The following is a 23,157-nucleotide window of genomic DNA, read 5'->3' as shown; positions in this document are numbered from 1 at the left end:
TTGAGACTTTAAATTGCTATGATTTGGAAAAGAATGTATAGCAGTTCTAATCGATCAGAGTGCAGCAGTCGTGCAGAAGTTATTCAACTCCAATGGCTTTTTCTTCTTAGAATCCATTTGTCCAAAGGCTGTGACAATAAATCTTCCAAAGATTGATGCATTGCTTGAAGAAATATTCCTCATTGTAGTTTCTATTCACTATGGATACATAAATCACTTTAAATCACCAAGTAAAAACCTTGGCCCAGTCCACAGCTTTCCTTCTCTCTCTTTCAGGAAAAGAAATCTTAGATTTCCTAGGAAACAAGAAATAACTAAGACATTGCACTCACAGGAGAAGGATAAGAAAATTTGATGGGGAAGGGCGTTTGCTCAAAATTAGTGTTCAACACGATCTCATGGAACATGGAGGATTGACTTGTGTGTGTTCCCAACTGAAATATAGATTTCTTTGGAAAATAAAAGAACAAATTTATCTTAACATGACAAAACCAAATGATACATTCTTAGAGAAGGTGCAGTACAGGACTTCCTTGTGTTCCGAAAAAGTAAAACAAGAGGAGCTGAAGTGCTGTTTAAGTTCTTCCATAAGCTATTCACTGACACGAGCAACATGGCAGTTCATACTCAAACAGCCTGAATGCTTCAGTCGACCTTAGTAAAAGAGAGGTAATATTTCTTGCAATGCTACACAAATGCATGATACATGGTAGCAGCATTGGAGATCGATTCAACAAGACAACAAGTGTTGGTGGAACAAGTATATCAATTTCTGTTCGGAGGAAAAATGGCTCCACTCCACTGATTTAACTTGAACATTAGGATAAGGAAGGAGATCACAAGAGAACATCACAGTTAGCTTTTCCTAGTTTAACAAAAGCCTAAAGATGAACACCAAACACAACAATGAACAAGAAGCAGCAAACAACAGGAACAAACCAAAAGCCATCCTTGTAGCCTTCACTCTTGTATAACATCATCATCATATCATGCACTGCCGCTGCTGTCGTCAATGCAGGGGCTGTAGACATCCACCAGCCGCTTCAAGACCTCCACTTGGGTCCTCAGAAGAAGGATGTAGTCCGCCGTCTCCTCGAAGAGCCTGTCGGCGGCCGCCTCCCTCTCCTTCACGCCGTCGTTTTTAGGCGGGATGAGATTCCTGAGCGCCTCCAGCCGCTCCGCCACCGCCTTCGACGCTGCCTCCCGGCTCTGCTTTCTTCTGCCGCCTTTGTAGCCGCATCTCCTCGCGTTCTTCAGAACTCTCGTGCTTCTTCTCCTCCTGCTCATCCTCAATACCGGCCTGTAGATCTTGCGATCGAAGCCAAAGCTCGTTGGCATCGCCGAGAAGAAGAGATGAGAACGAGGCCGCCGGAGATGGGAAGCAACGCGACTCGTTCGACTCCTACCCAGCCAAACTTTTAGACTAAAGCTTTAGGTGAAATGTCCTTGTTTTCTCCAACAATTACAATCACACCACAACGTGGATCATTCATAAGCGACAGCCAACGAGAACGTGATGGTAAGCTCGTAATAGTTTAATCAAAGGAGGGTTAAGAATGAACGGAAAAGTTAAAATCGATAAAGCCCAAGGGGAACCCCTGGCACGGCGCACGTGGGAGACCGAATTCCTCACGTGCCTCTATCACCGAAGTACCCGTCACGTAAAAAAGCATCAACTATTTTTCACGCCCAATTCGTCGTACACACAAATAGTACTCCGATGGATGCCGACTCCACGTGAAACGTGGACGGGATCGGTTCCGTACGTGGGTGAAATCGTGGGTAAAAGACAGAATGTCGATGTAAAACGAATCGCTTTAACAGTAACCGCCATGATACCTGCACGTGGGTGTCAGCGCTGCTTCCCCCCGAATCACGGCACACGTACTGGGCGATCGATCCAACGGATCCGATTGCAGGATGGGCACCATCACGCCATCTGCAAAGGCTGCATCACGCACGCGGTGGCAACCGTTACACGAAATGTTTTCATGGCTGAAAGCATGGCAATAATTTCCACCACAGTGGAAAGTAATTGCATCGTATACTTGTATTAATGTTGGCCTCCACTTGACGTGTCGCTGATGCACAAATGACATGCATGTGGACCATGTGACAGGGACTCATGTGAGATCTGTCCTCCGCCTTCGCCGTGAGCCGGAGAGATGTTACATGGGAGATATCTCGATGACATGTCAGTGTCACCAAGTCATTGGAACATCTGCATGTGCATCTTGCGTACATTATTTAGCAGTGCGTTGGGTGTCTGCATGCAAGTTCCATATATTATTAGAAGAAGACAAGAGTCTCGTATACCCTCTTGAGTTGAGAAAAAGAATGACGAATTTTTAAAACAAGTTTCTAAGTTTTAGAATTTCCTATATAGCTCTTGTTTGAAAATTTTCTCCAAAGCATCTTTAATTGTATAAAAAAATGATTTTATCTTTATCTTTTTATAAAATTCTTGTCCTAGCCCTAGTCATGCCTTCATCCAATCAACGACACCCCTTTGCCTCTCGTCTCATTGTTATTTTTCACCATCATTGCTAGTCGTGAGGGTGAGCTACTCATTTCCTTCCTCACTCAGTGATTAACGACGAAGAGAGGGTTACGAGGACATAGCATCAACGAGGAAGAAGTGCAAGGATGTTACATGACCCCATCAGACCCCTAATCATTGTTGTCATTGACTAGGAGATATCATGCAATGTCACCTATATCTTTACTCATGCGAGAGAGACGAGGATCATTCGAGATAATAATGCAACCAAGAGTTAAGTAGAGGGCAATGATTGATGGGGGCAGAATAATCATTTGTGGAAAAAAAAAATTCTACTAGAATTTGTTTTCAAATTTGGGATGCTATACAATTTTTTTAATTTAATTTTTTTGAAAATTCACCCAAAAAAAACAACGTGTTTGTGGTATGCATGAATAATGGATGACACCGGCATGCGAAGTGTGTTAGCGAGGAAACATTTTGTTAAAGATTAATGATTGATGTATCATCAAATGAATTAAATTAAGGAGGAAGGATGGGTGCTCACTGCCGAGGGAGATGGGAGAACAGTTGAAGGTACAGGAAGGCCACGCACTGCTGTGGAGGGAAAGATGCCAATGGATCTGAGGAGGCCACTTGGAGGAGGAGGGTGGTGGTGGTGGTGGCGGTGGGCTCGTGGGTGAGGGATGCTGTAAGGCAAGAGTGCACGTGAAGATGGGAAGCGTGGCCTCCCGCCAGCGATACATCCGCGTTGTTGCTGCAGCGAGGAGGAAGGGCGTACAGCGCGGAGAGAGAGAGAGAGAGAGAGGCACATGGGAAGGCGAGAGAAGGGGGGCTGCACCACCATGTGGGAGGGCGGGCGGTAAGCACGGCGTGACGTGCCCTTTTCGCGTGTCTCTGCAACATTCGATTCACTGACGCAGCACCAGAATTGACCTGCGGCATATGCACTCTGCGGTGCGTCGCTTTTCCTCGGCCACCGATCGCCCGCTGCTCCCCCACAAGGCCCGGAATACGTCCAAAACACACGGTAATAAACACCGGCTGTTACCGCTGGTCTGCAGTAATTTCGATGGACACCCACAAATTTCATTTTATTTATTTCTGAACACAATTAATTACTTAAAATCTGATCTGGGCATATAATTTTTTTAGTACTCATCGAATTATCATTCACTGTTATTAATCACGTCTCAAATAAAACTCGAATGCTTAAATCATGATAAGTGATAAAAGACGGAATTTGATTCCCTACCCTTAACGTAGTTTATACTCTATAGCAACCTTAGTAATTCAGCCTCCATATGGGCGTATGTTTGGCACGGATTGATTGTCCCTTAAATAAGGCTACAATATTATCTAATTTGGAAGCTTACAAAGCCAGGTCTCGTTATTTCAAAGAAAATAAAATGGCTGCAAGTCCACAGTAACGATCACTCTTACAAAAGACAAGTAGAAGAACCTCTTGTTCAGAACAACTCAGGTATGTCATCCTTCATGTTTAAGTGCCTGTTCTTGCCAATCAACTATTCCATTTCCCGTCCACGATTTAATGAGCATACATTTTATTTGAGTGGTAAATGGAAGGCGCCAAAGCTCGTATGCCTTTTTTCGACCATGTCCATCTTCATAAATTTTCATGCATGTAACGTATCTCACATAACACTCAACGCAACAGAAATTACAAATTGATCTCGTCTTTGAATCTTACATAACAGGGTTTCTTTAGTAGAAGATATTTGGAACAAACTGTTTTCTTGCAGATTTCGTGAAGCTTCCACCACCTAGCTACCAAGCACATTGGACCATCATTTTACCTTAATTCTTGAGTAGATTTGACAATGAAATCAAACAAGCAATTGCGATGTGCAGAACTGCACAGCGAAAGGTGATAATATAAATGTGTGACAGATAAATGTAAAACTAAGTATGCTTCTGACCTTTCAGGGCTGAATTACAAGTAAAGGCTGCAAAAGAGCAACGCACACAACTTTCAGTAGAGTGAAAGAAGAGGGAGGGTCGGGATTCTTGAGGGAATTAAGAGAAGAGGTACCGTGTCAACGCTAACTGGCTTTCCATCCTCTGCGAGTATCTTGACTACTGTTCCAGATTGATCAGCCTGCACGATGAAAAGGTTGTAGATATGAGACACCAAGTGCTGCATGATATGCTCATTTCATCAAAGGCCCTCGCCTGTTTCTATGGAGCCTTTGTATTTCTCTGTCTTTTCTAGCTTTTGAAACAAATATTTGTTCCAATACTTTCACAGGCTTTTCTAAATAACAAGTCTACCTAAATTTTCAAAAATGATAGGGGAAAAGGAATCTAGTTCTGTTCATAGACCAATTATTTCCATAAGACAACTTTCTGCGTGTATTTACAAACACCCTTGGATCATCCAAATCAGTAGAGGTAACATGGTGGCTGATAAGTATAAGACTAGTAAAGTCCTGTAGCCAGAGAAAGTCGACAAATAATAAATGATAATTATCATATCTTCACCAAAATCCAGAACAACTGAATTCTATTTACCACATTGATAGCTAAAGTTAGACTATCTAATTGTTAAAAACATAAAGTTCAATAAACAGACATTGCAAATTGAAGGAATGGAACAGAGAATACCTCAATCTCATTCATCAATTTCATAGCCTCGATGATGCAAACCACCTGTCCTTTTTGGACTTTGTCCCCAGCCTATATATGATGGTCTCAGATCAGTTTGAGTCTAGGCAGGATATTTACCAAGGTAAATGTTGAACACTAAACAAGATGCACAATGGACAAAAGTGTTCGTTATAATGAACCGAGATTTAAAGAAAAATGCATCAGCATTACTTAAATTAGGCAAAATGTATAGCTTTAGAAGTCAAGGGCTATTGTTAGATAGTTACCTTAACAAATGGAGGCTCCCCAGGAGCTGGGCATCTATAAAATGTGCCTGCCATGGGGCTTTTCAGGGGTGGAAGTGATGACTTGCTTCCAGTTGTTGGTGGAGGCGGAAGTGCTGGTGCTGGAGATGCTGCAACAGGATTTGATTGTGCAGAAGGAAAAACATGAGCTGAAGGCTGAGGTGGAAGCATAGTTTGTGGATACTGCATTATTACAGGAGCGGAGGCAACTGGCGGCTGAGGCAAAGCCTCCTTTTTTCGTATTAGGAGATCGCATGTTTCCGTCTTTAGATGCAATTCTGTTATATCTTTTGAATCCACAAGCCTGCTCAGAAATATAGTAAAGATTGTTATATGCAACTTGATCTAGAGTTTTATAAGCGCAATTCCTACAATGTTGAAAATTTGCTAAATATTTATTGTTGCTAGAGACTGTTGGACATCTGCAAATAAGGCTTGGGCCTGTTGCAATCTATGATTGGCCGTGGTTGTAGTTCCAAGTACTTTTGACGACGGAGTTCTGATCCAGACCTTGAGGCTGGTAAGAGATTAAGCTTATTATACATGATATCTCTGTGGGATAACATTGCTTATCCACCACCTGGAAGTAACCTACAGGTTCCAGCATCAAACAATTTGTAGATGTTTCGTACTTATCATGCAATGACAACCTTCATCTCACAGTCTTCTACTTGTTTGCTTCATCATTTATTTTCCAAATAAATTTGAGCATATGAGAGAAAAAAGGGTAACATTTTTGGAGAAAAGGAAAAAGAAGGGTTATCTTACTTAACAAGATTTGAGACTTCAGCCATAAATGCAGATATGGTGGTATCTGTTACCGCATCTTCATTAGCAGATTCCTCCACCATACTAGAATCTTCACCTTTAATTGGTGTAGACTCTGACTTTGTTGATACCAAAGACGAAGAATTTGATGAACTCACAACAGCAACCTGGTATAATTACAGACATAAAAGCAAATGAAATATTCTTTAGTTTTGTTTAATAACCACTAGAATTATAGTCAATTGATACCTCCTGAAAATGGGCCTTTAGAATGGGAAAATGTCGACGACTAGGAACCTGTAGGAGAATTGTAATTCTTATAAGAAAAGCTTATCAGAAAAAAAATGATCAAAGGAGTTGCAACTGGATTTGCTAAACAGTAAGAAAAACACAAATTAACATATCTTCATAACAAAGAAAGAAATGTCAAAACAAGTCAAAAATTCTACAGGTGTGCATGTAATAACAATAATTGAACACAAGATGCCACAGAGATTTTCCCTCTTCAACTATTACTTGTGAAACCTTAAGATCACAAAGCCTATAACTGCTTTCAGATCTTGGTCCTTAATCTTCAAAACCATTGAAAGCATGGATTTTCCACCAAAAATATTGCCATTGTATCCAAGTTATCTCGACAATGTTTCACATGTTTTTACTAAAAGTCAACTACTAATATTATTGTAGTTTTCTGAAATAGCCTAAATCTCTTTTTTTCTCTAATTCTATCCTTAGAAGTTGCCCGAATCGCACAAACTTTTGGAAGAGACCAATTAGAAATGTCTTCTAATTGTAGGTAGATAAACTGCTGATCGAATTGCCAAATTTGTTGTTAGTTCTAATATAAATAATTATATAACTACGTAAATGGAAAATTTACTGAATGCTCTCAGGGCAACTGCTAAACCTCTCATGTCCATAACGATGACAAAAATTGGAAGTCCAACTGATGATGCATGGTTGATGTATGAGGCTAATAATCCTCGTACAGTTCCCTTTCGACAATAGGCCTTGAGAACAAAAACTTTCGATCGAACAGTGAAAATAAAAACCTGAAGATCTAAAAAAAGGAATTAACAATAATTCACCTTTGACGAAAGAACCCAAGCAGATCCAGAAAGCGAAGAGGGCTCGGGCGCTGGCTTCAAAAACGAGTCCGGCGGAGTGGACTTTCTAATCCAATTCCGACTCCACGCGCCATACCGAGCAGTCACAGAGCACTTGGGGCAGGGAACAGAGATAGACGCCATCAGACCAGGGCTCCAAGATCTCAGCGAGGAACAAAAGGAGAGCAGAGGGAGAGGGAAGAGACCAGTGACAGAACGGAGCGAAGAGATCGGACCGGGGGAGGAGCGGAGATTTCAAGAACGAAATGGCGGAGATACCGAAGCGCGAGAGGGACGGGGGTTGGGAAAGCGCTTTGCTTGGACATGGTGATGAGATCTACGCCGTCCGATCGACGGAACCGATGGGAATGATGGGCCCGAACGCACTAAGTTTGTGAGCTCTCACGTGCTCAGCACGCCCCCGTTGAGAGAGACGTATTTAAACATTGCAAGAGTCACCACAATATATTTTTTAGTTTTATATATCTTCCAGTACTTGAAAGCTTTAGAAAAAAAAACACACTCAAAATATAATATCTTAATATATTTGAGTCACTCATAAAATTACTTTATTGTTTAGCTGTCTTATTCTTCTATATATATGGATAATTTTGACTATCCAACAACATCTCTTGTTATTGGAAGAATATATATATATATATATATATATATATATATATATATATATATATATATATATATATATATATATATATCGTGAAACCTCATATAATTCTGGCAAATTGGATGCAGTACATAGAGAAAGAAGATAGCTATCACTGGCTCACCTCTTTCTTTGGTTCTAGAGATAAAACCATACTAAAAATTTTGGGAAGGAACATGATTCGATCCTTTATGAAATAGTATAATTCCTATATACAGATCTGATAAAACCTTGAAAGAATTAATAATAGTTCCCTGCTGGCTGCACTCCGATCTGCTGAAACATGGACCAGCATAAACTTTGTAATTGTCCATCATCTTCCTAGCATCGGAGCACTGGAGTTGACCAACAACAGAAGTATCAGTCTTGTTGTTATGCCAAGTCATGTTTTTTTTTTTTTGCCTTCAAAAAAACAAGAAGCCTAAACCATAATAATAAAAAAATTATCACTTAAAAGACAACTAATAAGTTTCTTCATGGTACTTCAAAATGAATATAGTCAATGTGGTAATGTTATTAGGAAAAATAAAAACTATACCATGAAGACTTTCTTTGACGGATGTGAAATCTTGGCTCCTTTGGGATTGTTCGAGGCCTTTCCGACCTTTCACATACAAAAAAGAAAATCAGTTTTATTAATAAGTAATTAATATGAATAACTAAATAATTTTTAAAAAGTTATTGTATTTTAGATGGATAGAACGAATGGTACATAAAATGTCAGGGGTGATGTCACTGCTCACAGAATTGATAACTGGGGCTCATATATGTAGGTCCTAAAAACTTTGATCATTCAGTCAGTCCACCTATATAGCATTTTCCAAGAGAAACGATAGACTACGAATCTACTAGATTCAGTTAATTGGTGGCAACTGTATATATAAGCAGTCACCTGTCTTGCTCTTTATGAAGCTCGGCTAACAAACAACAAAATCATTTATATATGTCTATAAAAAATTTAAAGAACATGCTAGCAGAAATCATGGAATGGATTTGCTTTGGACAGAAAACTTACTTTTTAGGGATGAAGGGTCGATCAAAGTATGGCATTGGCTGAGCTTTAGGCACAAGCTCTCTTCTAAGCTGACGTATTTCTTCTTCTTCCTCTAACTGTATAATTTGTTGGGTATGTATAATAAATCTTGATGTAACATACATTAATTGACAAACAACATAGCTAATTCTTGTAATTTAGGAATACCTTTTGCCTCATCTCCCTTTCCAATCTTAGTTGTTCAGCGAAGTTCATCCGCTCGGCAACCTGAAGAGAAGTCAAATTTCGTAAGTAAGCAACAAAAGCATCTTAATGTCTTGACATAGTCGCTAATTCAATGTCTATGGAAGTATGCTTAGGGATGGGCAACGGGTTGGGTACCGACAGATTTCACTCAAATCTGAATAATCATCAAGTATTCATACTGGCAACCAGCATTCATACCTACTTTCCTGTCAAACCCATCCCAGACCGGATCAATCCGGTACTTGAACCTGATTTAAGTGATGGATAGACTAAACAATAAAAAATACACAATCCTATCAGTCCTAGGTCACATTAGAAATGACAATAGGTAGGTACCAAAATCTGACTACCTAGTTACCTAAACCCGAACATGACTCAGGTGCCTGCCTACTCTACCATCCAGACACGTTCTAAAACCTATCAAAGCGTTTTCAGACCCAGTTTAAGCAGGTCAGAAGACCCAACTACCTGAGAAAGCTTGACCTGCTGCCATCCCTTAGTATGGTAAAGCATTTCTACTGATTTTTAACTGATGGTAATAGAGTCGTTCAGAAAACTTACGAGTTGATCAAACTCAGCCCTTTCCGCAGCACGCACATCGCTACGCAAAACAATGTCGATTGGCTCAGTGCCCTCCTTTACAGGGGGCTTCACTAAGTGCTAAACAACATTTCAGCAATAAAGATGTGAGCAATAATCAAGAATGTGATGTCACAGAATTGAAAATTCTGTAATCTGTAAACAGAAACTAGTTATCCAAGTGTCTGACTTGGAAAATAAATATTCAGTTACAATTTCATATCAGTCCAAAATTATTGTAACTTGTGGCAATCCTAGTCTGATTCCAAAGATGATAAATTTTAGTACAAAATCTCTACATACTCTGGCTAAACTTGCTGAAAGCTATCATATATTAGACTCGACAAATCATTCAAGTATACCATGCATATATTTGATCCCATATAGTTTAATTGAGCCTTCTGTGACTGTTCTTTCTAGATGTAAATGTCCTGTTGTATATGCCAAATGATCTAGATGGAGGTGTCCTCGAGTTGGAAGATATGGCAGTGACAGTAGCAAGCATCTCTTAGGAATTTCAAAATAAAAATTGAGTTCAAATCAATGTGCTTGGTGAATGTAGCAAATTCAACAAAAGAAAAAAGTACAATGGGGGTGTGTAGTTCTTCTGATGGAAAATCACTATGGTATTTATGATTAAGATAATAAAAAATTTTAATTTTGGCTTAAAGAGGTTATATTTTGCCATTAACTTAAAATTCAAATCCTAGAGTTAATCATAGATGTGATAGCCTTGGTATTACAAATAAATCTTCGTTGTTGAAAATTGAGAGACTTCACAACTGTAAAAAACTAAATGCAAACTGAGACAGTCTATAATTCACAACCAAATGAAGCATTTAATCTACTATGAGTCTTAACTTCCTACGTATACAAAGTTATCTCAATTCAATTCTTCTTTTGATAAAAGTAATCACAATCACTTTGTGTGCCCTAGAATTCCCACTTTCAGTTAACTGTAACTTCTTTGGGCTTCTTCAGACTAAACAACAAAGGACTTGCACACCAGGTGATGGGATTAGTTTAAGGCCAAGCTCAATTCCATAATATATTTAAATTAAAAAAACAAAACTACATCTCACTGAAACTGGAACAGATATCTTCAACTTCAATGTGAATATAAGAATCTAAAAGCTTGTGAAATTGCAGTACATTCAAAAAACGAAGCATTATGGTAATTGAACAATCTTGCCAAAATAATTTTTTAGCCACCATATGAAATTGTCATTTAGAACTTTGTGTTAAATTTCTGAAATATAGTATACAACAAGGACACGTTGTGAACAAGAAAAATGATTCAGTTTGCAAACATAATAAACATAGAGAAAAATTAAAAATGATTTATTATTACATATAGTTGTAGCATGACCACCACAAAGTCAAACATATTGTTCTTTTTAATGAAATAGAATGTTACTATTAGCAACTATTTTAAATACTTGAAGTTAAAAGAGGTTGTCACCTCTGGTTCATCTGTGGTCCATGGAAGGCCCTGAGCAATAGGTATCTGTTGCTTCTCCTCTTCCAACAGCATTGCTTTCACTTTCTTGACAAACTGTTCTTCCTTAATCCTTCCTCTTTGCTGTAAACAGTAAAACACATTTCCTTGACTTGGATTCCTACATACAATAATAACAACAAGAAGGAAGGTCCTAGATTACTTGTGCTAGCTTATATGCTTTGGCTGAAATTGGTCACCCTCTATCAGAAATAACATGCTAACACAAAAATGAAGGGAAGTACGTAGTGGATACATTGACTCAACTTTCACTATTTCAGCCTTGGATATTGTGTTGTGACTGAGCTGTATAATGTTCTTGCAAGCCTAAGAATAGGAGATTGAGCATAACAAAACTCTATGTCCTTGATGGTACAAAAGCATTCTATTTAAGATTAGTTGCATTCCACATATACGATAAAAGTTGTCAAAACCATTTTATCTAGTCATCTATGAGGGTTCAAAAAGATAACGACAAATTTAGTAGAATAAGACAATATTCAACCTTGAGGATGGGCCTGTGCCGTAATAGAGTTGTTCTTTTGCAACTCGAGTGGCCAGGTTTTAACTAACAAAAGATGTTGTTTTGCTTATAGAGATAAGACTGTATTACATTATGTTGGCAAAAGCCTTGTGCATTAAGCAGCATCTCATAGGAGAATAATCAGCCATGACCCCATGTTTATCATTCTAGCATAAATTCTACTTATGGAGGATAATGTGAAGGATATAGTTCAAATGACATGACTCTCCATGGTTTTACTACAGAGAAATTTATTTTACTGTAGATGGCTAAACAAATAAGAATCTATGTACAAACAGTTCTATATCTCTTGAGAAACATTACCGATCAGAAAGCCCAAACCTTAAAAATCAAAGAAAGCCATGTTATGGCCATTTCAAGCATTTAAACTTCCAGAGCTTGCAGTATCAACAAAACTCTAACACCATCAGATCATCAATGTGAATCTCATCCTGCAACTAGCTTCATATATCTAATTTGATATATATTTTTTTCATAAGTCAATCATAATACTTCTTTTCCAAATACTCAGTCCAAATTGCATCGATTTAAAGATGAATGCACAGTGAACTAAAACTAGCAGGTGAACAATTTATAGAATTTGATCGCTAGTGCAATTGTAGTACTGATTCCAGGCCTGAAGTCAGATAAGAGTCTGATTACCACCGAAGGGCCCGATCAAAACCAGGTGACAATCCATTACGTCTTTACAAACTCAAGTTTCTGCCTCACTGCTTGTATAATCATGTGCATTTTTTTGCGACAAACATAGTGACAAAGCTGTTAAATATTAGTTTTCATTCTTATAGTGAGAAAACTGATAAAGTAACCATCCTTGCTTCTGTAGGTAATTATAGATATGCTTTGCTAAGGAAATTAGTATGACAGTGTACCTCAGTTCTCAATTTGAATGGATGTTGGCTGGTCACTTTAAGCATCTTATTCCAGCTCCTCCTCAGAGATTCAGAACTCTGGCAAGTAGAAGCATTTTTGATGTCAAAGTCAATATTCTTTTGCTTGAGATCTAATTTATAAGGAAAAAGAGCAAAGGAAGCTCTATTCGACATTGTAGAACTGCTAAAGAAAAATGTAGAACTGAATATTTTCTTACATTACGTTTATTCCTTCCTCCTCCGGATGTCCTTCTCCCCCAGCTGAACCTAAATTCAGAACTTTGGTCAATTAAGATTCAATCCTTAAAGGAAGCCCAAGAATACTCAACAAAACAGCACAGAGTAACAAGAAACTCCATTCTCACAGTTTAAGTATCACTAACCTGTCACCATTACTCTCCACCGAAGAATATAACCTCAAATTCTTCTCAAGTTCTCTGGACGGAAAGAACCCAGCTGAAGAGAAAATGGACGTCGAAGAAGCTACTGCCTCCGCTGCTACCTTGGTTGATGGTTGAAATCCCGGAAGTGCCCAATTCAACACCATTGGCTTCCTATCTTCGTGCTTATCAGCCTCATCATCCTTCGAAATGGATAGGAAGTTCTCAAATGCCTTGACCAAATGCTTCACACGGCCAGACCCCGGCTCAGGCATGCCACTCATCGCCTCCTCCATCACCAAGCTCCTCATGTTTCTCGCTTCTGAACCGCCCTCCAGATCCTCGACCACTGAATCCAAGGCCTTCTCCGTCACATCCGTTCCGTCCTTGTCAGCTCCATCTATGGATCCGTCGGCCTCACTGATTGCCGAGTCTGCTACCTCGGCGACATCGGAGGAACGATCTCTCCTAAAGAACTCTTCCTGCGATGCTCGGAGGGCCTCGTAGGCTTCTTTCCGGCACCTCTCAAAATCGAGGCCGTTCCCCGCCCTCTTCGAACTCTTCTTGGCGACGATAAACTTCCTGGCCCGCTCTGGCAGGGGCAGCGGCGCGAAGATCCGACCAGGGGTTTTCGGAATGGGCTTATTCGACCGAGCCGACCCAATCAACGGAGATTTAACCGGTTTCTTAGAAGGAAGAGGGGGCGAGATCGGGATGTTGGGATCGGAATTTTCGTAAATCTTCAGCATCTCCGAGGCGTGAGGTCTGGAGGCTTGCGTCTTCTTCGAGGGCGACGCCATCTCCGGGTCCTCCAAGGCCGGGAATCGATCGGGGAAGGATTGGAGTGTGAAGGAACGGATGAAAGATTGGTTCTTCCACCTAGGGTTTCTGACGGACGAAAACAGCGATCGGTTCCAGAAATTAAAGGGAGAGCGGTGCTCCGGGAAGGCGATTTGTAACGGCTAGTTCTCGGTACGGCTCCGATTCAATATATTTTGAATTAATGATCAATTCCCAGCCGTCGGATTGAGCTTCGAACAATTTGCAAGTAATGCAAGGGAGTAGATCTTCTACCGGATCGGTTTGATTCATGTCACATTTATTTGGTTCATTTAAAGATTTTAAATCGGCATAATATCTTGTCATTTAGATACTGGGATAAATCGGCATAATTTTACCTTTCAATAATTTTAAGATTTTAAATTTTCAATCAATATAAAATGCGATCTAATTATTAAATCTCTGATTTTTTATCAACGTACGGTAAGTATGAGATTCTCATCATTTCGAATGAAATAAAAGAATACTTTAATTATAAAATTCATAGTTAACGCTTGAGTTAACCCAATATGGTCCAAACCCAAAAGCACTAAGTGTCTGAGATAGTGATCGAAGTGGCTACAAGGTGGCTTCGAGGGGGAAGGGTCAAACTCCCGAGATGTCACCAATACTAAGATTGATGTCAGGAGAAAATTTTTGACCTGATCTCTTCGATGCTTAAGTTAGATACCAAGATTATTTTTTGGGTATAGGTTTTTCTTGAAAAAATAACCTTCTGATATAGCATTAGAGATTACCTTTTATACCTAGTCTTAGAAGGAACAACCTGTAATTGCTCTAACGCCCCTCTCTTGACGTTTTGTCCACATTGGTAACGGGGGAAGATAGTCCCAAATGGTATGCCTTAGACTTTTATCCACACAAACATATAAGTGAGGGGTAACCTAAACTTTTTTTCTTCCACGATAGCTTTTATGTGGTGCTTATGTGTTGGATGATAGTTAACTGTTAATATATTCCTTATCATTTACCCCTCAAATACGTACTTCGAGGCTCTTATTGGGGACTCGAAATACAATGTTTAATTTATCCAACAGGCCGATTGCTAATCTACCCCTTCGTGGCATCAAACATTGGTCGAGCGAGAGTCTACTTACATGCCTTAAGTACATTTCGTCTTGCGATGCCATGGTGGATTTCTCTTAGCATGTGTCGGATTTTCTTGACTCACATGCCTCGGGCATGTTTCACCCTACACTTCCACCATAGTAGATTTCTCTTTGTACATGTCAAGTTTTTTCAACTCACATACCTCAAGCATATTTCGCTCTATGCCTTTGTTGTGGTGGATTTTTCTCGGGGCAAGTCAGGTTTTCTCAACTTATACACCTCGGGCACATTTCACCATATACTTTCTACTGTATTAGATTTCTCTTCGCATGGGTTAGGTTTTCTCAACTCAGATGCCTCGGGCACATTTCATCTTCGTTATAGTGGATTTCTCTTAACATGGTTTGGTTTTCCTAACTCATATGCCTTAAGCACATTTCGCCCTATGCTTTCGTTGTTTCAGATTTCTTTTAGTGCAGGTTGGGTTTTCCTGACTTACATGCCTCATGCATATTTTACCATGTGTTTTTACCATAGTGGATTTCTTTTCGCATAAGTCAAGTTTTATAGACTCATACGTCTTGGGCACATTTCACCTTGCATTTCTGCTATAGTAGATTTTTCTTGGTATAAGTTAGGTTTTCCTAACTCACATGTCTCAAGCACATTTCACTCCGCACCTCTAAGGGAAAAGTGACTACTACTTAGTCGCTCGGGGAGGATTTAAGATTAGTGGTGCTCTTCCAACCATAAAGGTTAGAAAGAGCACTTCTTTCTCGTGAGTTCAAGCCGAGACTAGGGATTCAATCTCATATGGTGGACACATTGCATTAACAATACCCCTCCCTTCTTATTAGATGACAAGATGAGTCAAATGCTTTAACTAAGAGATATACTCTCTTCCTTTAAGGTAGTCCAAAAGATAGATGATGGCTGGCTGATTAATACAGGTCTCAACCTAGCTCCTCGGGGTATGACCTGAACCTCCCATCGCTTCACTCCACATCTCTTTTCAATCTTTAGTCTTATAATTTGAATCTTATATAGGCATGTATATACACTCCTTAAAGAGGAAGGCCCTTGGCTCATCGATGAGCACAACAGAGCCCCGCCCGACCTAGGCTATAGCTCGTAAGTCATTAATAAAGGCCTTGGGCTCACTTCAGTCTGATCATCATGGCGACACCGACAAATCGAGAAAGAAACATTAGGTTGTCGTGAGGAAAGTCTCGTAACCTTAGATGAATGATGCACCTAAGGAGTCGTCTTGGGAGAGGGAGCCCCTCCTACCATTACAAATGCCTACACCTCTTGAATGTCAAAGTTCTAAGTCTTTCTTAAGGAAAAAGAGGGGCACGCCATGGTTAATGTTAGAATTATGCAAGGGGAAGCCCTTGTCCTTTATGGTTTTATAAATGGCTGATTTGTTAGACTCGACCCCGGATGCACTACTACGATTGAGGTGGGAAGGCTTAAAAGAGATGTAGAAGGTGTGGGGCGAGAGTGTGGCTATGGAGTAGTGCCACCGTGGGTCTCTATGTCTAGGGATGGCGAAGCAGATCTATTACTCCTCCTCAGAGGTTTTGATTGATACTTACTACCAAAACAAAGTGATGGTAAATTAGGTCATGGCTAGCCCATTTGGTTTCACCTTACTTACATTCATTTTTTATTTATAGCACCACCACTATACGACGACCCTCATTGATTGTGTTTAGGATGATAGTATCGTCATTCACTAGTAATATCTCATAATCGATGATCTCTAGATAGAGGTCGAAGACTTGAAGAATGAGGGAAGAGCCTCTTTTGTTGTCATCGAGGCAGAGGCTCGAGTGGCCAAGTTGACATGTCAACTAGAGGACGTCGAGCAATGCTTGGCTAGCCTTGCCAAATAGCTAAAAGAGGTTCGAGGCAACAACCAAGGAATGGAGGATGAATTACTATGGCTCACTTGAGAATTGAACTCAATGAGGATGTGTAACTCGAAGCTCACCGAGGAGGTCACGGTTGCTAATGGGGAGGCTCACGAGCTAAAGGTATTGATTGCGGTTGAGATGGTGGCATTACTTGTTGGCCTAACTAAAGTAAGAGCGGGGTAGTCACCTGCATCATACTCATTAGCATCTATACTTGCTGGGTGAGATTCAATAATACCTCAGCATAAATAAGTATGTGGCTTGAGATTGTTCATGAGAGTAAAAAACCGGAGTCATTGAATATACACTAGTACCACATCAGTATTTGTGTCAAAGTGTACGTGTCAACATGAAGGAAGGATGGAAGTTGCCTCCCATAAATAAAAGTGCTATGGGTCGAAGGTAGGGCCTCATCACTAGAGCATTCGTTGGGGAATTGACGAATGGATGTTCTTGCGGCATCAGACCCTTCTTATAACGCCAAAAATCGTAGAGGAAATCATCGTTGACGTTTGAGTCAACCTAACATAGTCCAAACCCGAGGGTGCATAAGTGTTCGAGGTGACTTCGAGATAGAAGTATCGAGCTCCCAAGAAACCACATACACTAAGATCGATATTGAGGGAAATTTCTCGACTTGGGTATTAAGATCGAAGTTTTTTTTTAGTATGGGTTTTCCTCAAAAGCATAGCTCTTCGACATAGTACTGGAGATTACTTTTTATATCTAGCATTGGAGAGGATAACTTATAACTGCTCCAATATCTCCCTCTTGACGTTTTGTCCATATGAGCGGTAAGAGGAGAGATAGTCCTGAATGATCAGACTTGAACTTTTGTCCATACAATAGATGGGTTGGGCATGATTTGGATCTTTTTCCTTTGATGATAATTTTCATGCTTATATGTCAGATAATTGATCGTTAATATATTTTCCATCAATTATTTATTTTAAAAATTAGTTTTTATTTTTAATTGGCTTGAGCTTCGAAATAATCCCATCGAATAAATCTAAAATGATGTGTCTATAGCTGGCCGATATGATTACGTGGACGGTCAACCTGATTGGATGATATCATATGTTTTGTCAACGTGTGTGGACAGTGGAATGACATGCGTGCCCTTCTCGAACAAATGAAAATTTATGCCCAAGATTAATCTAAAAGACGGATATTTATTTTTCTGGCTCATCAAAATTCGTGTTTGGTAGATCAGGAGTCGTCCAGCTCACCAACGCGTTCGCTTGACTTTTCGTGCTGTCGGTGAGTTCGACGAAGGAGACGAGGGACGGCGACTCCTTTCGGTATATAAGATGGTGCAGCGCACCGCTTCTTCCGCCACGGAGACTTCCTCTCTCTTCCTCGCTGTCTCTCCGTCTCTCTCTCTCTAGGATCTTAGATCTCACTGTGCCTCTGCTGATTCCGATCTCTCCCTTGAAGAAAAGTAGCGGGAGTCTCTCGGAAGGTAATGCTCTCACCCGATCTGAAGCTTCTTATTTTTGATTGTATTGCCAAATCTCCATTATCCTTTGACTTCTTCCAAGTGTCAAATAGTCACCTTGTCTTGCGACAGAGCTTAGATCTGTTATTTTTGTGCAAGATTTTGAGTGGATCCAATTACCGTGCTTGATCTGGGATGGGGATGTTAGTTGGTATTTTGGATCAACAGATCTATTTGTTTCGTTCCGTTGGTTCACAACTTAGGATGATTAAGAAATGAATCAGATTTGTTAGGGAAGTATTGTTTGGTTCCAAATCTACATATATTTCAGCCTCTGGAGCTGAAGATTTGTACAGATCATGTCACTTTAAGTTCAGATCTGTGGTGTATGCTAATGTACCTTAGCAATTAGTCTCACGTGATAGGTTTGTTATGTAAAATTGGTATTCGCAGATTGTCCATGTTCAGATCTGATGCGTATGCATGGTTTCTTTGTGCTTGAGTAGCTTCCACTGGGAGATCATCTTCTTGTCTTTCTTCTACAGTTATAAAATATTTTCTACCGAAAGAATTAGACCTTGATCCATCTATTCATCTCAAGATCTTCTATTCACCCAGTTCGTAACCTCCTTTTATTTTTTGAAATTTCTAACTTTTGATTGTCCTTTTCCTAATTCCAATTGTTTGGTCTTGGGAAATTAATATACATCGACTTGCTTGGATCACCTAAATTCTGGTTATTTTCAAAGAAATCAAATAAGAAGACGTTGCAGGTTTAGTCACTTGGACCTTTTGTCAACCTGATCCCCTTCGTGTATGATTTAATGTTTTGAGGTGAACCACCACCATGAATGATTTAAATCTGAAGATGTTTGCATTTTCTGATTATCTTCTACTGTTGTTTGTTTAATTGGTTCAAACTATTTTGACAGGCAAAGATGGTGAAGATCTGCTGCATTGGTGCTGGCTATGTCGGTGGCCCAACCATGGCCGTTATTGCCTTGAAATGTCCCTCCGTTGTGGTGGTTGTCGTAGACATCTCTGCCACTCGCATTGCAGCATGGAACAGTGATCAACTCCCAATCTATGAACCAGGGCTTGAAGATGTGGTTAAGCAGTGCCGAGGAAGGAACCTCTTCTTCAGTACTGATGTAGAGAAGCATATCTGTGATGCTGATATCATCTTTGTCTCAGTCAACACTCCGACCAAAACCCGTGGCCTTGGTGCAGGGAAGGCTGCTGATCTTACCTATTGGGAGAGTGCAGCTCGCATGATCGCTGATGTCTCAAAATCTGACAAAATTGTGGTCGAGAAGTCCACTGTCCCTGTAAAGACTGCTGAGGCGATCGAAAAGATCTTAACCCACAACAGCAAAGGCATCAATTACCAGATCCTCTCCAACCCCGAGTTCCTTGCAGAGGGTACAGCAATTCAGGATTTATTCAACCCTGATCGAGTGCTTATAGGTGGGCGGGAGACCCTGGAGGGTTGGAAGGCTGTCCAAGCACTGAAGGAGGTCTATGCCAATTGGGTTCCTGAGGATAGAATTATTACAACCAATCTATGGTCTGCTGAGCTATCCAAGCTCGCTGCCAATGCCTTCTTGGCTCAGAGGATCTCGTCAGTGAATGCCATTTCGGCACTTTGTGAGGCTACAGGAGCAAATGTATCTGAGGTGGCTTATGCTGTTGGGAAGGACTCCAGAATTGGGCCTAAGTTCTTGAATGCAAGTGTTGGATTTGGTGGCTCCTGCTTCCAGAAGGACATTCTTAACTTGGTCTACATCTGTGAATGCAATGGTCTTCCAGAAGTGGCCAACTACTGGAAGCAGGTTATCAAGATCAATGACTACCAGAAAAGCAGGTTTGTGAACCGGGTGGTTTCCTCCATGTTCAATACTGTTTCTGGAAAGAAGATTGCTGTACTTGGGTTTGCATTCAAGAAAGACACAGGTGACACAAGGGAGACGCCAGCCATTGATGTTTGCAAGGGCCTTTTGGGGGACAAGGCCAAGATTAGCATCTACGATCCTCAAGTATCTGAAGACCAGATTCAGCGTGATCTTGCTATGAATAAGTTCGACTGGGATCACCCTATCCACCTGCAGCCAATGAGCCCAACAGCCGTGAAGGAGGTGACAGTGACCTGGGACGCATACGAGGCCACCAAGGGAGCACATGGGGTCTGCATTCTGACTGAATGGGATGAGTTCAGGAAGCTGGATTATGCAAAAATCTTCCAGAACATGCAGAAACCAGCTTTTATCTTTGATGGGCGCAATGTGGTGGATCCGGAGAAGCTAAGGGAGATTGGATTCATCGTTTACTCGATTGGGAAGCCATTGGATCCGTGGCTCAAGGACATGCCCGCTGTGGTCTAATTGGGAGCTCAGTAGAGAGCGATATACGTAAAAGACTCTTTACGGATCAGGGTTAGGTTTTGAGTTTCAAACTGAGGATTCTTCAAAACTATTGTCTTGTATTGGGTATTTTTCTGTCTTTTGTCCTCACATTTTAGTTAGGCAGGGAATGGTTGATTGCACTGTTGTCCTGCCTCTGTAAGCATAAAGATATGTAATTATGCTAATGTCATTAATGCGGAAATAACCTATATGCCAGGATTGAAATCTGCTAAGTACCGTCTTTAATCCAAGATAGCTGCAAGCTCCGAGGAATCGTTCCGTAGTGGACTTAGTCTTGGCTAAAATATCTAAACGGAACCTAATTAGTTATTCTATTATATATCTTATTCAATTATAAAAGGGTCACATATTCTAACATTCTTCCACTTGACCCATTAATTGATAAGATATAAAAGAGATACAAAATCAAAACAAACAAAACAAATTTAAGATATAAAAGAGATACAAAATCAAAACAAACAAAACAAAATTTGTTTGAAAATAATTTTACCTAATTGGATTCCAAGAAATTTTGAAAAGCATTTTATACATAACCATGTTTTAAAAAATAAGCCAATAAGTCCAATAATCACAATAATACTATATTAAGTCCAACTATCAATGCGAGTCATAGCGGTTGTATTTCATCAATGTCATACTCCCTTCTATGTACCACAACATTGTTAGTCTTTCCTAACATAGTCCATAATGACCCCTGTAATTTGTTTTGTCAAGACAATCCTGTTATTACATTCAACCATAATATGCATAAACATAAATGTAAACAGGATAGCAGAAACAGATAACTTTTAATTAAGTAAAATGTCAATAATAGCATCCACATAAACATGCATCACTATGTCCTTTATGACTTGCTCATAAGCCCCATTCTAAGAACATGTTCTTTGAATATTTTGCACTGTAAGGCTTTTGTCAATGGATCAGCAATCATCATAGTGGTGCTCAAGTTCTCAATTGACACTTGCTGTTTTTGGACTCTTTCTCTAACCACCAAATACTTTATCTCAATGTGCTTGGAACCACTAGAGTACTTGTCATTCTTAGAGAAGAAAACTACTGCGGTGTTATCACAAAATATCTTCAGCGGCTTGGCAATTGAGTCGACCACACCAAGTCATGAGATAAAATTTCGCAGCCATAAAGCTTGATTTGTGACCTCAAAGTATGCCACAAATTCAGCTTCCATTGTTGATGATGCAATAAGCGATTGCTTTGCACTTTTCCAAGAAATTGCCCCACCAGCTAACATAAATACAAATCCTGAAGTGGACTTCCTGCTGTCGAGGCAATTTGCAAAATCAGCATCTGAATATCCAGTTACTTCAAGCTGATCAGATCTCCTGTATGTGAGCATATAATCTTTTGTCCCTTGTAGATATCTCATTACTTTCTTTGTAGCTTTCCAATGTTCCATTCCTGGGTTGCTTTGATATCTTCCCAGCATTGCAATTGCAAAACTGATATCTGGTCTTGTACAGGTTTGAACATATAGTAGACTTCCAACTGCGCATCCATAAGGAATATTCTTTATTTGATTCTTTTCTAAGTCATTTCTTGGGCACTGGTTTTGATTGAATTTTTCACCTTTAGTAATAGGTACATCATTGGTTGAGCAAAGCTGCATATTAAATCTCTCCAAGATACGATCAATATATCCTTTCTAAGACAATCCTAATAATCCTTGAGATCTATCCCTGAATATCTCAATGCCAATGACATAGGATGCCTCATTCATATCAACCATCTTAAAGTTCTTGTTGAGAAATATCTTGGTTTCGTGCAATAAACCAAGATCACTACTGGCAAGTAAAATATCATCCACATATAAGACCGATATAATAAACTTGCTCCCACTTACCTTCAGGTATATACACTGATCAACAGTGTTTTCCTTAAATCCGAAGGAAGTAATGGTATTATGAAACTTTATATACCATTGTCTGGAAGCTTGTTTAAGGCCATAAATGGATTTATTAAGTTTACAAGCCCAAATTTCTTTTCCCTTTTCTATGAATCCTTCGGGTTGTTCCATATAAATTTCCTCATCTAGATCCCCATTCAGAAATGCTGTTTTTACATCCATCTGATGCAACTCAAGATCATAATGAGCTACTAATGCCATAACGATTCTCAATGAGTCCTTTTTAGAAACAGGAGAAAAAGTCTCATTATAGTCAATGCCTTCCTTATGAGAAAAACCTTTGGCCACAAGTCTGGCTTTATATCGTTCGATATTGCCCGTTGAGTCACGTTTTGTCTTAAAGACCCATTTACAACCGACTCTTTTACAATCATTGGGCAATTCAACGAGATCCCAGACATCATTCTGTACCATTGATTTTAACTCTTCTTTCATTGCATCATACCATTTTTCAGAATCGTTACTTTCTATGGCTTGTGAAAACGATAAGGGGTCTCTTTTTA

The 23,157-nt window shown here is 39.8% G+C and overlaps 3 protein-coding genes across 4 annotated transcripts; 1 reads left to right on the top strand and 2 right to left on the bottom strand.

The window, feature by feature from the left end:
- Positions 1–4,160: 4,160 nt before the first annotated feature.
- Positions 4,161–7,587, bottom strand: LOC103992921 (biotin carboxyl carrier protein of acetyl-CoA carboxylase 1, chloroplastic). Of its 2 annotated transcripts, XM_065158810.1 has the most exons (8): positions 7,269–7,587; positions 6,430–6,477; positions 6,181–6,347; positions 5,395–5,716; positions 5,126–5,197; positions 4,554–4,619; positions 4,441–4,467; positions 4,161–4,374 (listed from the first exon to the last, which is right to left on the bottom strand). In XM_065158810.1, the coding sequence occupies exons 1-7, from the start codon at positions 7,428–7,430 to the stop codon at positions 4,444–4,446; spliced, it is 861 nt and encodes a 286-aa protein (XP_065014882.1). In that variant the 5' UTR covers positions 7,431–7,587; the 3' UTR covers positions 4,161–4,374; positions 4,441–4,443. The 2 variants fall into 2 exon arrangements, with proteins under 2 accessions (XP_065014882.1, XP_065014881.1); XM_065158809.1 differs by having other exon boundaries at positions 4,161–4,467; positions 7,269–7,585.
- A 525-nt stretch (positions 7,588–8,112) lies between these two features.
- On the bottom strand, positions 8,113–13,940 carry LOC135643212 (microtubule-destabilizing protein 60-like). Its single transcript, XM_065159914.1, has 9 exons — positions 13,067–13,940; positions 12,902–12,950; positions 12,684–12,761; positions 11,232–11,351; positions 9,752–9,850; positions 9,152–9,211; positions 8,966–9,060; positions 8,489–8,554; positions 8,113–8,285 (listed from the first exon to the last, which is right to left on the bottom strand). The coding sequence occupies exons 1-9, from the start codon at positions 13,861–13,863 to the stop codon at positions 8,264–8,266; spliced, it is 1,386 nt and encodes a 461-aa protein (XP_065015986.1). The 5' UTR covers positions 13,864–13,940; the 3' UTR covers positions 8,113–8,263.
- Positions 13,941–18,176: 4,236 nt separating this feature from the next.
- On the top strand, positions 18,177–20,945 carry LOC135643358 (UDP-glucose 6-dehydrogenase 4-like). The gene is made up of 2 exons (XM_065160196.1): positions 18,177–18,334; positions 19,243–20,945. The coding sequence occupies exon 2, from the start codon at positions 19,249–19,251 to the stop codon at positions 20,689–20,691; it is 1,443 nt and encodes a 480-aa protein (XP_065016268.1). The 5' UTR covers positions 18,177–18,334; positions 19,243–19,248; the 3' UTR covers positions 20,692–20,945.
- Positions 20,946–23,157: the final 2,212 nt, after the last annotated feature.

Source organism: Musa acuminata, chromosome BXJ3-7 (genome assembly GCF_036884655.1).
Source record: "Musa acuminata AAA Group cultivar baxijiao chromosome BXJ3-7, Cavendish_Baxijiao_AAA, whole genome shotgun sequence".
Lineage (NCBI taxonomy): Eukaryota > Viridiplantae > Streptophyta > Magnoliopsida > Zingiberales > Musaceae > Musa > Musa acuminata.
The sequence above is the reverse complement of the archived record's forward strand: the minus strand, read 5'-3'. Positions and strand labels throughout refer to the sequence as shown.